The following is a 16,181-nucleotide window of genomic DNA, read 5'->3' as shown; positions in this document are numbered from 1 at the left end:
GGCGTGTTTTAAAAAACGCCAAGTAAGCTTGGCGTGTTTGTTCAGAAACTCAGCCTTGGCGTGGCAAAAAATTGGAAAAAATTTTCAAACTTAAAAACGCCATCGTGAGTGGCGTGTTTCACAAAAATGTACCAATACAAATTATAAGAGTTCAAATTATCAACATGCACACGTATAAAAAGCGGATTTATCAAATTACTAATATACATACGCCAAATGAATGAAAAAACACCAATATCAATACAATATATCAAATTACTTATATAAAGCGTTCAAATCAATGTAAAAAACACCAATATCAAAAGTTCGGGCAACGTTCACTCGTCTCGCCTTTTACGCATAAACAGACTACGGATTCCCTTCCCGATGCTGGTCTTAGGGATTCTAGACGGAGGAGTATCTTCAACGACGGCATTCTCTAAATCAACACCAAAAATGTCGTCTCTCGCAGAAGACCGAGGTGGAGATTGTTGATCGCTGAGACCGAAATCTTCTCATGTACCACCTGTGTGGCTGACAGAGTGACGACCCCGCACGGCAGATCTTGGTGGAGGTGGAGCCACAAAATCGTCATCAGAATCATCAACCAACTGAGTATCCATCCTTGATGATGACGACTCTCCACCAACTTTCTTCTTTCCACGCCGCTTCGCTTTTTGCCGCACGGGCATGTCAAGGTCCAGCTCAGAGCGCTGTGAAGGACGGTGGTCCATCGTCTCAGCTTCCCCACATATCTGGAGGCCATCTTCAACCATTCTCGAAATGGTGAATAAATCCGGCCGTCCTGACATGTCTTGCTCCCTAAGAAAGTGGCGTATTTTGTGAAGGGTCTCCACCTACAATTTTCAGTGTTAATTACATTTCATCTTATGAATATAAATAAAGAAAAGTTGTTGAAATCTACCGCGTAGTGATGAGAGGCCGCCGTTTCATGGAAGCCCTCATGAGAATGCACCCCAGGTTTTGTTAGGTACACCACGGTTATCCGGCGAAACCAATCCATGTACTCATCAGTAGCAACAGGTACCAATGAGTACTCCAAATCAACATACACTGTGTCGTGCCTATTATGCCAATCTTGTATATGATTGGCGTGCCACTGAACCCAGTTCCGACCTGTTTTGCCACGTCGATCCTGTTTCGTAAAATCAGATCCGTGGAACCGGTCGACAATCGGGATATAAGGTTGGACAATCCCAAATTGTCGCAACACCCGCTGTGGCATGTGTGGCTCAACCATATTCCAGTAGATTAGTGTTGTCATCGACGTCCATATAGGACGACCGGCAACACAAACATCCGGCAGATTTCGCGATTCATACGGCCTCCAAATAAACTAAATATGAAACTTATTTAGTCAAAACAAGTTCAATCAAAACAACACACTAGCAACAATTTAGGTTACGTAAATTACCTGATTGGCATGCATTGTTGAGAACTGATCTCTGAAAGTTTCAATGCAATGCCCCGGTGCTTTTACATAAGAGGCCCGACCAGTCCATCTACAAAAATTAAATTATGAGCGAACAACACAAAAATCAATAAAAATTATGCTTAAAAGAGTAATTATTGGACAACTTACGCGACTGCACATGGTAAGTAGTCTACGGGCGCGGGGTTCAGCATCTGCGGTCTAATAATTGGGATTCTTTCCCAAGCCCACAGCTGTAACAATGTAAGAGCTCCCCCGACATCGGTCATCTTACCAAGTGCAGCTTCACATAGATTGTGGTACAAGCAGGCAAGAGTCGCACCTCCCCAGCTATAGCTAGCACATTGTTCTATATCCATGAAAAACTGAAGGTAGAAGAAGGGAATTTTATTACCGGTAGCGTTCGGGATCAGTAGACCACTCAGTAACAACAGACAATACACACGAGCACGTTGATTGTACATGTGTTGCTCGTGGTCATCACTCAACTCAATCCGCAGTTGATTTGATAAGCTTGTCTGCTTCCAGTTCATTTCTTTTAGATCAACTGCATCTGGAATAAAGCCAAGAAAATCCAAACAAACATCCTTCCAATAGTTGACATCCTTAGTGGGGATGTAACCCGTCAGAGGCTCACCGTCAGTTTTGAGGCCCCATAAGACCTCCACGTCTTCTAAGCTCACAGTCGCTTCACCGACTGGAAAGTGAAACGTGTGAGTCTCTGGCCTCCAACGTTCAATCAAAGCGGTGATAAGATGGTGGTCAATGTCTTTCGGTTGACCACACCTCAACATCCCGCCGAACCCCATCTCATCTATAACCGCCAAAACACGAGGATTTATGGGAACATCCCATATGATTCCTTCGTATCTTCTACACCGTACGTCTTCCGATGGCACTCCTGCCCATATGTTATTAGAGACGTGTTGTCTCTGCAGATATAATACGGAGGGGTCCTCAGGACCACATAAGAGCCGACGACGAGAAGTTGAAGAAGATGCCATAAATTACCTACACAACATTCATATTCCAAATTAAACAACAAACAAACCTAAACAAATTCAATAATTACAAACAATTTAATACAATATCACAAAATGGAACACCTATATCAAACAATTCACAATACACAACTTCAACATCATAACACAATTCACCTACACAAAAGTAACAGTTCAAATAAACAATATACATCAATTTTCCACCAATTCAACTTACCCAATTTTAGTTTAACCAACCTAACAATTTCAATTTCAATTTCAACCTAACAATGTACACAAAATTAACATTTCAAACTAAAAAAAGACATTAACCAAAACCCACATAAACCAAATCAATTTGCCCAATTTTTAAGCTATCAAACCCTACGATTTTGGTTTATAATCAAATTTATACACAAATTCACTTAACCCAAACAATCCAACATAATAATCAACAATAACGTCATACAAATAATCCATATGCACAATATTTCAACTCAAATCACAACACATTACAAACCCTAGCTAAGTATCCAACAATTACTCTAATAATGTAAAAGATAAGCATACTAACCGAATAAATAGGACGAATTTGGGGAAAACTAGCACCGATTGATGAATGGAGGGCGAAATCACAAAGACACGAACGAATTTGCGAAGGATTTGGCCGCTGCTAGAGAAAATCGCGAAGTGGGTCTGTGGTGTTAATTTTTCGCGACTGTCTGCTGCTAGTATATGCTTCTGAACAAAGACGCCAATGGTGTTGGCGTCTTTTCGTAAAGACGCAAATCCGGTTGGCGTTTTTTACGTTAAACACGCCAATGACCTTGGCGTTTTATATCGTAAAGATGCCATCAAGATTGGCGTGTTCAAATTTAAGTATTTTGGTTATAAATACGAGCAAGATACGGTGCCATTGTAAAACGCCAACTATGTTGGCGTGTTTGCGTATAGACACGCCAATATCACTGGCGTTTTTACTTATAAACACGCCAACTTCAATGGCGTTTTTCCCATAAATGGAATTGATAACAAAATGGATACATTTGCGTTATTTTAAAGGCAAAGTCGCCTAGAAACGCGTTTTTCTCCTTAAAATTGGACATTTTTTAAGTGTTTTTAATTTGAATGTACACCTCTGAAATTTATTGTTATGAATTACCAAAGTTACCCTTTTGTAATTTGAATGTGAACCTTTGAAATTTGTAATTGGAATAAGAAATTTTCCATATTTAACTCTTCTCCCGAATTACCAAAGCTACCCTTCTAAAACCAAGAATGGAATAATGGCATCCGCCAACTGCTAAGGGTATACATGGAATAGTAGCACACCGCCAAACAATTCGAAAATACTCCCACACTACAACAGAAAAACAGAGACAGCTTCGCGTTCCTTTTTCCCCTTTCTCTACCACTCTGTTTCGCTTGCGCATAAAATTTTGAATATTCCGTCGCCGGAGCCCGAATATTCCGTCCATTGATAGCTTATCTGGGGCCCACTCAACTATCGGTACCCTCTTACGTCTACTTACCGGCCCTATCAATTTTTCGAGCCATTGTTCGAAACATCTGAATTAGGGTTTCGTCCAATTTTTTTCAAGAATCGGAACCAAGGTATTGAGCCTTTATCTGAATTGAAACCCGAAATGTTCACTCCGAAGCGGCAGTGGCAGGGGCCGTCGAGAACGCCCAGGAGTGAAGCGCATAAGCCAAACCCTACAACCGTCAAGGGCAAATTGGTGTCGTTTATTGACGACCCTGCTCCGCCCCCGCCCCCGAGGGGCTTGTTAATTGAGAATGAGGATAGAGTTGAGATGGAGAACATGGACGACTGGAGACGGTTTCGAGAGGTGGGGCTGCTGGACGAGGCTGCGATGGAGAGGCGTGATCGGGAGGCATTAATGGAGAAAGCACAGAACCTTGAAAGAGAGGTTAGAAAACCTTAATTTGTACTTATATGAGACTGCTTTGTTTAATCGTTTAATTTTATTCCGAATGTTCATTAGGTCCTACTTGGTTGCGATTTATTTTGTGATAATGGCTAATTGTGTGGTTAGATTTTCATATGCCTAAGTATGATGCCTGCTGGAAATTTGCCATCTCATTGAGGAATAAAGTTGCTGCATACTGTCATGGTGCAATATGAAACTATCTAACAGGAATTAAGCCCTTGTAATATTGTACCATGCTAAGAATGATAAATATATTGAGATGAGGCATCGGTAAGGTGAAGGAACTCTTGTTAAAGATGAAAGAATGAATTTTGTTTTTGGATTTGATTTGGTGTATATTGATCTTGTTAATATACAGCAGATAGTCGAACTAATTTTAAGCTTATCTAATCTTGTGTCCCGCAGCTTCATGATTACCAGTATAATATGGGGTTACTACTGATTGAGAATAAAGAGTGGACTTCAAAGCATGAAGAAGAGCATCAATCTCTTCTAGAAGTGCAGGAGCTTCTAAAGCGTGAAAAAGCAGCTCACTTGATTGCAGTTACTCAAGTTGAGGAACGAGAAACAAATTTGAGAAAAGCATTGGAGGTTGAGAGACAATGTGTGGCAGAGGTAATCTATTTTTTTATCATTATAATTCAATATGTGTGGTGTTTGTATTTATGGAAAGCTAAATTCTACTTTCGGCAGCTTGAGAGATCTCTGCGTGAGATACATGCGGAGCATGATAAAATCAAGATCACGTCTGATACGAAGCTAGCTGATGCCAATCATTTGGTGGCTGGAATTCAAGATAGGTCTTTGGAGGTGCAACAAAGGTTGCTTGCTGCTGATGCAAAGCTTGCTGAGGCCAGCCGGAAGAGTCTAGAGATGGAGAGGAAATTGCAGGAGGTTGATACGCGCGAAAGTGTTCTTAAAAGGGAGCGCATGTCCTTCATATCCGAGTATGATTATGCGATGACTCACTTGCTTTTCTTATTTGATTGTGGCTCATGTTTTTGTTTATAAATATCTTTGTCTTCTGTTCTAGGCGGGATGCCCACGAAGCAACTTTTGTGAAGCATAAAGAAGATATGCGGGAATGGGAGAGGAAGCTGCAAGAAGCCGAAGAGAGACTTTGTCAGAATAGGAGACATATTAATGAGAGAGAGGAGAAGTTAGTTGAACTTAATAGGATGTTGAAGCAGAGAGAAGATGAATTTGTCGAAGAACAGAAGAGGGCCGAGTTGCTAAATTTAAACCTAAAGAACAAAGAAGACGAGATCAACAAAAAACTTTCCGAGCTGATCCAAAAAGAGGAAGTAAGCTTCTGATTGATTATATCTAGTTTTTAAACTTTAATTAATAACTTCTTTATGTCTGACTTTGGTTTGACTTCCCTGCAGAAAGCTGAAGCTTTTAGATCTAATTTAGAGATGAAGGAAAAAGATTTAAGTGCATTGACTGAGAAGCTGAGTGAGCGAGAGAGAGTGAGTTACTTTCCTTACTTTCCGTGCATATTTATATATTTTGCTGTGCTTTATTTTGTTTAACCTGCTTTAATAAACCAAATAATTTATAATTATTGAGTAATGGTATGATTGGTATCCGATAATAACCCTTGTTCTGCATTTCCTCTCCTCAAGGACGAGATCTGATTTTCCTTGTAACTTCTCAGTGCATTTGTGGCTCACATTATTGATTTTGCATAATCTCAGTACCAAAATATTAGACTTTAAATTGAATTCATATCTGTAACTCAAACTTAGGGGATGTAACAGCTATAATATTCTTTCCTTCTATATAATGTTTATTGTTGTTCCTGCAATCAAGCTGGCTATCGTGTAACAAATAGAGTGGGATTGGAAAAGAGAGATTACTCTATTATTGCTTAATCCCCCTATTCATGATGTTGCCTTTCCTTGTATTTCAGATGTTTCTTTGACTAAATTTAGTTCCTTTTCATTTTATTAAGAGTTGTTAAATGTTAATCCATATTGCAGGTGGAGATTCAGAACCTTGTTGATGAGCACAGAGCTGCATTTGAGATAAAAAAGCAGGACCTTGAAGTAGAACTGGAAGATAAAAGAAAGTTGCTTGAGGATGAGCTAAGAGTCAAAACAGATGAATTGGTTAAGAAGTCGAACGAAATTAGCCATATGACGGAAAAATTGAAAAAGCAGGAGGAGGCTCTGGAGAAGAAGTCAGAAAGAGTCAAGGAGAAAGAGAAGGATTGTGATGCAATGTTAAAGGGGCTGAAGGAAAAAGATAAGACCCTCAAATTGGAGGAGAAGAATCTAAACTCAATTAGACAAGAATTAGTTTCTGAGAAAGAAACTTTACAAAGTCTCAAAGATGAGGTTGAGAACATGAAAGCTGAGATTAGTCGGACAGAATTACAGATTCGTGATGAAACAGAGACGCTTAGAATTACTGAAGAAGAGAGGGAGAAGCATAACCATTTGATACAGGAATTGAAACAGGAGGTACAGAGGTACAATCGTCAGAATGATTTGCTTTGTAAGGAACGCGATGATTTAAAGCTAGACAGGAAGAGATTTGAGGAAGAGTGGGAGGTCCTTGATGAAAAAAGAGCCGAAGTTACTAGAGAGTTGCAACAACTTGATGAAGACAAAAAAACTTTTGATAAATTCAAACACTCATTGGAAAAGAAATTGGAAGAAGATAAAATTGCAACAGAAAACTACATCAAGAGGGAGATGGAAACTCTTAGACTTGAGAAAGAATCATTTTCTGCCACAAAGAAGCATGAGCTGTCAATGTTATCAGAAAAAGCACGGTATGAGCACGATAAGTTACTTCATGATTTTGAGACTCGTAAGAGGGATCTTGAGGCAGAAATGCGAGATAAGCAAGAGGAGTTTGAGAAATCTCTTCAGGATAGAGAGAGAGCATTTGAGGATAAGATTGAGAAAGAGCGTTGCAATATCAGTCATTTGAATGACGTTGCTGATAAAGAAATGGAAAATATGAGGTCAGAGAGAAGCAGATTGGAAAAGGACAGAGAGAACATTGCCCTGAATAAGAAGCAGTTGGAAGAGCAGCAGCTGGAAATGCAAAATGACATTAATGACCTTGGTGTTTTAAGTAAAAAACTTAAGTCACAGAGGCAACAATTTATCAATGAGAGAAGCCGATTCGTTTCTATTCTTGAAAGGATAAAGAGTTGTCAAAACTGTGGGGGCATGGCAAAGGACTACATGCTAGCTGACATTCTTATAACTGAACTGGATGAAAACGAAGCTTCTCCTCTTCAGGCAATGGGAGAACAAGTACTGGAAAAAGTTGCTTCATATGAAACGAAGGCTAATAGAACTCCTGGTGAGAATGATGAAAAATCTCTAGATTCTGGTGGGCGTATTTCCTGGCTTCTTAGGAAGTGCACTCCGAGAGTCTTCAAGTTGTCTCCGACCAAGAAAGTTCAAGACATGCCTTCTCAAAACTTGGACCAAGCATTGTGTGATACACTGGTCAGTCCTGCTCAAAATGTTGGTGAACCCAGCATGCCAGTTGGAGCTGCAACTGAATCTGATGCTCCTGAAATATGTCGTGCGGCCCCAGAAGTTTCAGAAGACTCAAAGCATTCAGAGATGCTGAATCGTCGACGAAAATCTGCTCGAAAACCAGGGAATGGAATCCATAGAACACGCTCTGTTAAAGCTGTAGTTGAAGATGCAGAAGCTTTCTTGAGAAAGACATCAAAAGATGGTGAGACAAATAATGACACCCCTACTTCTGTTAATGAGGAAAGTCGAGGAGATTCTAGCCTTGCTGGTAAAGGAGCCAGTTCCGTCTGGAGAAAGCGAACTCGTGCAACATCTTCTAAAATGAGTGATGGAGATGAAAGTGATGGTCAGTCAGCAAGCGTGAGTGTGGGTGGCCGCAGGAAGAGACAGCAAACGGCTGCTCCAGTGGTACAAGATGCTGGGAAGTCGCGTTATAACCTTCGACGCCATACAGGGTTAGTCTTTAATCTTACTATACATGACGAAATAATTACTACTATAAGAACTGATGACATCATTTTTCAAATTGATTAATCAAGTCCTTTGCTACGTCTAAAAAAATTGTTTTTTCCCCTCCAGTAAAGGCAAGGGCATTGCTGCCTCAACGGACACTGAGAAAAGACCGGATAAAGAAGCTGGTGATGGTGCTGCATTGATGGATAATGAAATTACTTCTACACCAACTGAAGAAGTCGCCAGTCAGAATGGGAGCCCTGACGATTCGGCCCAGGTTGTGTCTCATAAACGCGTACAAACAAAGACGGTCATGGTTGATAGAGTAGTTAGGGTAAGTCTCTGCTTGATATTATGATGGCATTATGTTCCTAAAATCATTTAACATCGTTCCTAAAATCATTGCATATCACGATGCAGTTTGTGCCATCAGAAGCCACCATTAATGAAAACTCAAAAGCTGTCAAGTCCACGAAGAAAAATGTGGAAATTGTCAGTGAGGAGGTCAGTGGCATTCCAGAATACAGCGATGAAGTTGAGCCCAGCAGCCCATTGCGCGAGGAAGAAGAAGAGGAGGACGACGACGATGAAGATGACGATAATCCCGGTGAAGCTTCAGTGCCCAGAAAGCTTTGGAAATTCTTTACATCGTGATGGCCTCTCTTGATCTTCATTTTCGATGTATTAGAGCTGCACAAGGTTAAATGTTGTGTGATATTCGTAGGTAAGTATTGGATTCCGAATTATTGGGGATCACCTTTATGTTTAGAACCCTGCAGCATATTCGGTTTTGTAATCAAGTTCTCCAAGTACCTCACTCTTTATTTGATTTTTTCATACCAAGAATAATTTTTTTAAGGATGAGGAGATTGATTTTTGACTTTTTGTTTTGTAAATAAAGCCACCCAAAGTTAATAAATGCGCCCGGAATTATCATACCCTCCTAATTTATGTTCTGAAGCCGTTTGTTTGACAAATAATTTCCAAGTTTTGTCTTGAAATAATTAAATCTACTAATAATAAGTTTGCAATTATGTATCTGCTCCATGATTCTTGAACTACTACCATTTTTTTGTAGTGGCGAAGTAATTGAAGCTAATTAATAGTAGTAGGAAGTAGGGGGACCTTCTTCTTGCATATGGAAAGAAATTTCCTGAAAAAAGAAGCAAGAAAAAGACCCAATTATTTTCATCAATCCCATAACAATTACAAATCCAGAAAAAAGCAATGGCAAATCAATTTCCCCTATTAAGTGACAAATCATCAAAGAAGAAATAAAATGAAATGCCAAATTTGGGAGCATTAATCATTTTATCCTTTTATAAAATAAACTTAGAGAAAAAAAGCACGAAGTTGAGAAAATGACTGATCACAATGTAAGGGTCTGGAAAGGGGAGATTATAGAGTGGGCTAGCCCTCTCGCTCCCCCTTTTAATAGCCCTTTTTTTGCCCTTTTCCCCAACACCAAAGCCTCAATAACTCCCCATTAAACTGCATTTTATCTCATTGGTCCCCTCACAAAAAAAACATAGTACAACACACATTCGTGTGTGCTGTGTGTGAATGCATACAATATGCAATTATATTTTGGTTGTGCTGTTGTTACTGTTGTTCTAACCACATAATAATGCATGAACAGTTTCAAAAAGCAATAATTATTTTTGTGTAGATGGGGTTGAGAATTGATATTACTTTGAAGGCTCTGTAATGAAATGCAGCATATTAATTGAAGCCACTATTAATTACAAGAAATAAAAAGAGCCGTGTCCAAATCTCAAAGACTCTTTCCACCATGTCTGAATTCATACCCACTCCTTTTGTCCTCTTTGATTACAGTAAAATCTGTTTTGAACCCAACAGCCCAAAGGTGAGAACTAATTCCCTCGAGAAAAAAACTACCTTTGCCTTGCATGTATTTAAATGCCCATATTTCACCTTTTGATTTAACCCCCATCTCCCTAGAAACCCTTTTAATCAGAAGCCTAGATGCCTATATCCAACAATAAATCTCCCAACTGTTTATTCAGTCATTAAACTTCCATCCCATTTGCTAGTTGCATCGGTTAATCACTTTGATTTCGAGTTATGTTAACCATATTATAACGATTGATATTTACAATTCTTGGTACTTGAAGTTGCAACTTTTTTTGATCGACTTCTTGTTTCTTTGCCACTATTTAGATGTTAGTATATTATTGAAGTTACCACAATTGCTCCGTATATTGTCTCTTTTTCGAACTGATAACTGTGGTAAGCTGAAAAGATGCCGCAGGCCTCCTCAGACTTCTGCTAACTCTGCCTCTCTTACAGTCTATGCCCCCTTTTCATTACTCCCCATTTACTATAAACTCTCGCAAGAATCGAACTCTAGCCTCCACTGCTTTCTTGTTGCAACCCCACTTTGAAAAATCCCATCTTTTTACATTTCATTCCTTCCAAATCACGCCTTTTGCAACTCCCGGCATTTAGTTTTACTTGATGCCCGAGAAAATCTACCATTTCTTGAAAAGCCCACTTCTTGGTTGCTGGTTTCTGGCTTCCTTTTTATCTGGGCTTTAATCAACCATGAAAAAGATCGAGTCTTTGAGCTTCCCAGTTCTTGTTGTGTGGTTGCTTCATTTCACTTCTCCATGCAGCGGACAAGAAGACAACAGCATCGGTGCTCCGATGAAGACAACCGAGCAAGAAGCTCTGTATAATACTATCCAAGATTTTGTGGGAAAATGGTGGAATGGTTCTGATCTCTATCCAGATCCTTGCGGTTGGACCCCTATTCAGGTCTCCCTCTCTCTCCAGAAAGCTTTCCACACATTTTTCTTGAATCGTTTATCCAGTTTCAAGGTTGTATTTGAAAGTAGAATGTACAAGGGCAGTCAAATTTGAGTCAGAGCTATGCAACTTTTGTGGATTCCTTACTAACTAAAACTATGTTGTTTCTCATATTTATGGGCAATGCCAACTTTCGCAGAAGCTTTATTTCATTCAAGACTTCCACTTTCTATTTCTAGTGTTATTCTCTACTACTATGCATTACATTGTGTAGAGTCTGAAACAAAAAATATCTTTTGCTTGTGCATCTCCACTCTTTCTATGGCAAAATCTGTCTGCTGTAGTCAGTAATAAAAAAACAAAACTTGCAACAAATTGTCAACATTTTCATAATCCGCATGAATGGGAAATTTAATCTTAGTACAACTATTAATGCAGGGAGTCTCTTGTGATTTGTATGATGGATTTTGGTACGTGACCGATTTGAGCATTGGACCTGTTCATGACAACTCTTTAATCTGTGGTCAAGATGTGGATTTCAGCCCCAATTTGTTCGCACTAAGGCATTTAAAATCATTATCCTTCTTCAATTGCTTTGTCACGCCACGGCACCGCCCTGTCTCGATCCCAACCGGGAATTGGGACGCTTTTGCCGGAAGTTTGAAGTCGGTCGAGTTTCGGTTGAATTCCGGCCTAACCGGACCGGTTCCCGAGATTTTCGGGGGTCTAAGGAATCTTCAGTCTTTAGTGATCACTGAAAATGGCCTAATGGGGCAGCTGCCCGAGAGCATTGGCAATTTGGTGGAGTTGAGGCGGTTGAATCTCGCAGGGAATTCGTTCACAGGCAGGGTCCCGGGCAGCATCGGAGGGCTTAACCGTCTCTTGATTCTCGATATGAGTGGGAATTTGCTCTCGGGTACCTTACCCGCAACTCTAGGAGGGCTGACGGCCCTATTAAAGCTCGACTTGAGTGGTAATCAACTAGAGGGCGAGATTCCGAAAGAGATTCGGAATCTCAAGAATCTCACCCTATTAGACCTAAGTGACAACAGATTAAGTGGTGGATTGGGTGAAACTATTCAAGGATTAAATTCATTGCAAGAATTAGTCCTCTCAAACAATCCCATTGGTGGTGACATAATAAGTATTGGATGGCAAAATTTGAGGTGTATCACAGCTTTGGAGCTGTCCAATACGAGCATGACAGGTGGCATCCCAGAATCTCTTGCAGATTTGAAAAGTCTAAGATTTTTGGGTCTGAATGACAACAAGCTAATAGGGGATATACCCTCAAAGATTGCAACTTTGCCTAATGTTAGTTCAATCTATCTCCACGGCAACAATCTTACCGGCAAGCTTAATTTCTCAGAGGCTTTCTACGGGTGGATGGGGCCGCGGTTCGGGGCATGGGGCAACCCGGGCCTTTGCTATCAACCCGAGGAGCTCAAGTCAGCCAGTAATGCACCTTTTGGGGTCAAACCGTGTCGAGTTCAAGTGATCAAGTACGGGACCAGTCTCCGTGATCCCGCTTCGTCAACGCCTTCTTTAGGATTCAATGTGTTTGGTGTTAGTAGATTAGTTTTGGTAGTTGAAGCTTTCTTAGTTTTGGCTTTGCAACAATTTTAAAATAGGCCAAATGTCACGGTTGTATATGTGATGGTAACTAGGGAATCAAGTTAATTGAAGTCATTACATTTTATCTTTGGAAATGATGAATGAAAACGACAAATAAAAAGGAGAAATTAAAATTGGAATAATCAAGAACAGTTTTGTTGATGGGTAGAGATGGGGTTATTAATGTGGTGAAAGTGAAAGGGAATGGGAGGAACAGGCTGTAGATTAGTTTTGGTGATAGGGGTGGATTTCTGAAATAAACACAAGTCACATAAATTTAGGCTGTAATAGAAATGTGGTCCATGAAAGTAGTGTATATAGATTGTGTTGATGATGAGTGGTGGACCATTTCAAGATACAAATTACAAAGTGCAGACTGATACAAGCTGTCGGAATTCTGGATGTGGTTTTATTTCATTTCAGAATTTCATGCTCTAGGTAGTGTTCTGTTTTGGCCTGCTTCAGCCTCCATGGTCCTGGCAAAACCAGTCCTTCATATGCCCAAATCCATGCTCACCCCCTCACCTTAATATAGTCTTGTTTCTTACATTTTTGATCTCATAATAGATTTAAAATCATTATACTATCTTTATGATTAGACTTGTTCCCTAATCATAACTCAAATAGTTTAAAGGTTATTGTAACTTGCACCACGTAAGAGGCTAAGTCTGAATTTGAACGATTCTTGAAATCTTGAGTAGAAGAAGTATGAAAGGATATTCATGAAAGAAAGTATGTAAGTGAGAAGTGGGATATCTTCATATATTTGAGTCACTTATGAATTTAAAAAGATGCTCCATGACCGTAATGAGCACAAACGTGATAACTGATAAAGTGGAGACAATATTGTGTATATGTCATTGATTTAGCATATATACCAAATGAGCAATAGTTTAAGGCAACACATTCACTAGCTCGTCGGTATGCCCGATAGTATTGACTATGAAAGGTTCAAAATCACAAGTTACCTATCCAAATGAAGTGGCGTCCATCGAGCACTAAGTTATTGTCTGCATGTTGCATTTGCATTTTCCATGACCGAGATATATTGGTTTGAGTTCGTAGGGCTCTAAACCAATATGATAGATTGTTGGAAACTTTAGGTTTAAAGCCAAATCTTTTGGCTTTTCACTTCCATGGCATTATGTTTGGCTAATTGGATTATGGCTATGATATTTCAAGTGGGCATGGAGATGATGTAGTGAAAGACATACTAAAAATGAACATTCTTTATTCTCTTTATGCTAAAGGCATATATGGTCTTGCGAGTTGAAAGATATATCGACTTGAATTGATAAAAACAATAATAATTTATACTCCCATTGTTCAATTGTAATACTCCGTAGCATGAATTTGCTCAATTGTAATATTTCCAATTCATATCATTTTGTTAATGTTCCCATCGTATATTACTAAATGTTGTGACATAAGAGTCGAAAACAATGAAAGGACTCCGTTAGTTAAGTAAATCGACACCTAATCTAAAGGCCACGTAAGGATATTTCATCATCTTTAATAATAATTACAGAAGTAAACTGAAATATAAATATAAAATGACAACATTAAATCTAAATTAAGCAAATGATCATGAAACATCTTATTAGTCTTTGATAAGTATTTATACTACATTTTCAAGAAATACTGCTGTGATTATCATCACAAACGAGAAAAACTCGTGAAAATGAAAAATTGGTAGGTTTATTATTTCAAAATCGTGTTACCTAACAATCAATAATTTTTCATGCTATTTTGAGTGAGTGATGCACATTTTCAACATTCGAAATGTCATTACATCAAAGATCAAACTAGACATTAATCAATCCAGTCTAACAACCCCAATTCTTAATTAACAGTACCAATAACTTACTAGTATTAAATTATTAATTGATGATCCAGTTAATGTCCGTCTTATTATGCTATTTATTTTGGCAATCGTTCCTATTTTTTCTTCATAAACAGTCAAAATATCTCATTTTTAAAATAAAACTGAAAATAGCACTAATATAACAAGTCAACAACTATATATATTCGTCAATTTCCCAAAGTATTTGGACTAAAAAAAATTACTAGTAAAATTCTCACTTCATAAATTAGGTCACTACCTAAAAGAGAAAAATCATTTTATTTTTCTTTTATACTTACGCGCGACAACAATGGTATTCGAGCTTGAGGTATTTGTGAAATGTGAAGTGACATTTATAATCAAATGTAATGATCAATGGCCACTTTAATTAGTATTGCTATAATTCAATTATTATATATGGTACTACCCTATTTCACACGCAGAATGTCTTCATATATTAGATTAATACTATAACTACTTTATCCAATTTTGTCCAAAACAAAGGAATTTGTATGAACATGATTTGGTCAATAAAGCTGCCGCATAACAACAAAACAAAACAAAACAATAACACATTTATTCAACGTCGATTATTGCAAACCCAACTAAGTTTCTTAGTTAAAATATCATGTAAATGAATACTAAGATTTGAACCAATAATAGCACATGACTATCGTTGTTGATTTTAAAACAATAAAGTAACTGTTAATCGTAATTAGTGGACCACGTGTAGCTTCGTTTTCTTGAGGTAGCTTCTCAGGCAAAAGATTTCTCTAAAGTTGTTCATAGTTGAAAATTTTAATCAATCTTTTTCCTTCAAGAATTCATACTAATGCACATTTTAATACACCTAATTTAATACACATATGAAACATAAATTGATTTGATACTTTGTACCTTAATTTGGTCATGCTTATATAAAATTTTTTTGCAATAACTTTTACCTATTTATGAATACAGCCGATTTTTTTTTAAATTTTGATCAAATTATGGCATAACTCTCGACATTGAAAATCAGACATAGCACCATAAGTTTTAATATTTTTTCATTTTTTCCACTGGATCTAATTTGCGTCAATAGTATAATACAATTTGACATTAAAAAATTCAACAAATTCAACCCTCCAAATAAATTTTATCATATTTCTCAATACACTTAGGAAATAACTGAACTGTGCGCTAAATAAGCAACACATTACAAATCGGGAAGAAATTTTTTTGTCAAAAGGAAAATTGAGAAAAATGTTACTAAAATTTATAATTTTTACGACTGATTTTTAAAACTATGGAACAAACATAATTTGACTAAAATTCATGATTTTTTTACAAATTTCCTTTTTGATTATTAATGAACTCAATATTTTGTCAGTGTGATTTATTCCGTTTTTTTTTGTATTATAGTTGCATTTTCATTGGATATGTTTGCCTGCTTATGTCTTTTTTTAGTATAGTGATATAAATAGTTCATAATCATATTAAAACAGGATCGGTAGTTGACCATTTTGGGTAAGATCACCATGTGTCACGTGATGATAAGAACCAAACCTTTAAAATCCAATAAATAGATGTATAACTAAACCAAAATCCTACATATGACAAATAATTCAGCAATATTTAACGTACAAGGAA

At 38.0% G+C, this 16,181-nt stretch overlaps 3 protein-coding genes across 3 annotated transcripts; 2 read left to right on the top strand and 1 right to left on the bottom strand.

Annotated features, from left to right (window-relative positions):
• Positions 1–494: 494 nt before the first annotated feature.
• LOC121809165 (serine/threonine-protein phosphatase 7 long form homolog) lies at positions 495–1,965 on the bottom strand. Its single transcript, XM_042209707.1, has 4 exons — positions 1,583–1,965; positions 1,415–1,502; positions 905–1,336; positions 495–836 (listed from the first exon to the last, which is right to left on the bottom strand). Exons 1-4 carry the CDS (start codon positions 1,963–1,965, stop codon positions 495–497), a joined length of 1,245 nt encoding a protein of 414 aa, XP_042065641.1.
• Positions 1,966–3,767: 1,802 nt separating this feature from the next.
• On the top strand, positions 3,768–9,207 carry LOC121808297 (nuclear matrix constituent protein 1-like). The gene is made up of 8 exons (XM_042208707.1): positions 3,768–4,343; positions 4,770–4,979; positions 5,058–5,311; positions 5,398–5,668; positions 5,753–5,836; positions 6,350–8,328; positions 8,453–8,660; positions 8,747–9,207. Exons 1-8 carry the CDS (start codon positions 4,059–4,061, stop codon positions 8,978–8,980), a joined length of 3,525 nt encoding a protein of 1,174 aa, XP_042064641.1. The 5' UTR covers positions 3,768–4,058; the 3' UTR covers positions 8,981–9,207.
• A 1,000-nt stretch (positions 9,208–10,207) lies between these two features.
• On the top strand, positions 10,208–12,804 carry LOC121806916 (piriformospora indica-insensitive protein 2-like). The gene is made up of 2 exons (XM_042207091.1): positions 10,208–11,104; positions 11,534–12,804. The coding sequence occupies exons 1-2, from the start codon at positions 10,892–10,894 to the stop codon at positions 12,719–12,721; spliced, it is 1,401 nt and encodes a 466-aa protein (XP_042063025.1). The 5' UTR covers positions 10,208–10,891; the 3' UTR covers positions 12,722–12,804.
• Positions 12,805–16,181: the final 3,377 nt, after the last annotated feature.

This window comes from Salvia splendens, chromosome 6, assembly GCF_004379255.2.
Source record: "Salvia splendens isolate huo1 chromosome 6, SspV2, whole genome shotgun sequence".
Lineage (NCBI taxonomy): Eukaryota > Viridiplantae > Streptophyta > Magnoliopsida > Lamiales > Lamiaceae > Salvia > Salvia splendens.
Note: the sequence above shows the minus strand (reverse complement) of the source record. Positions and strands in the feature narration are given on the sequence as shown.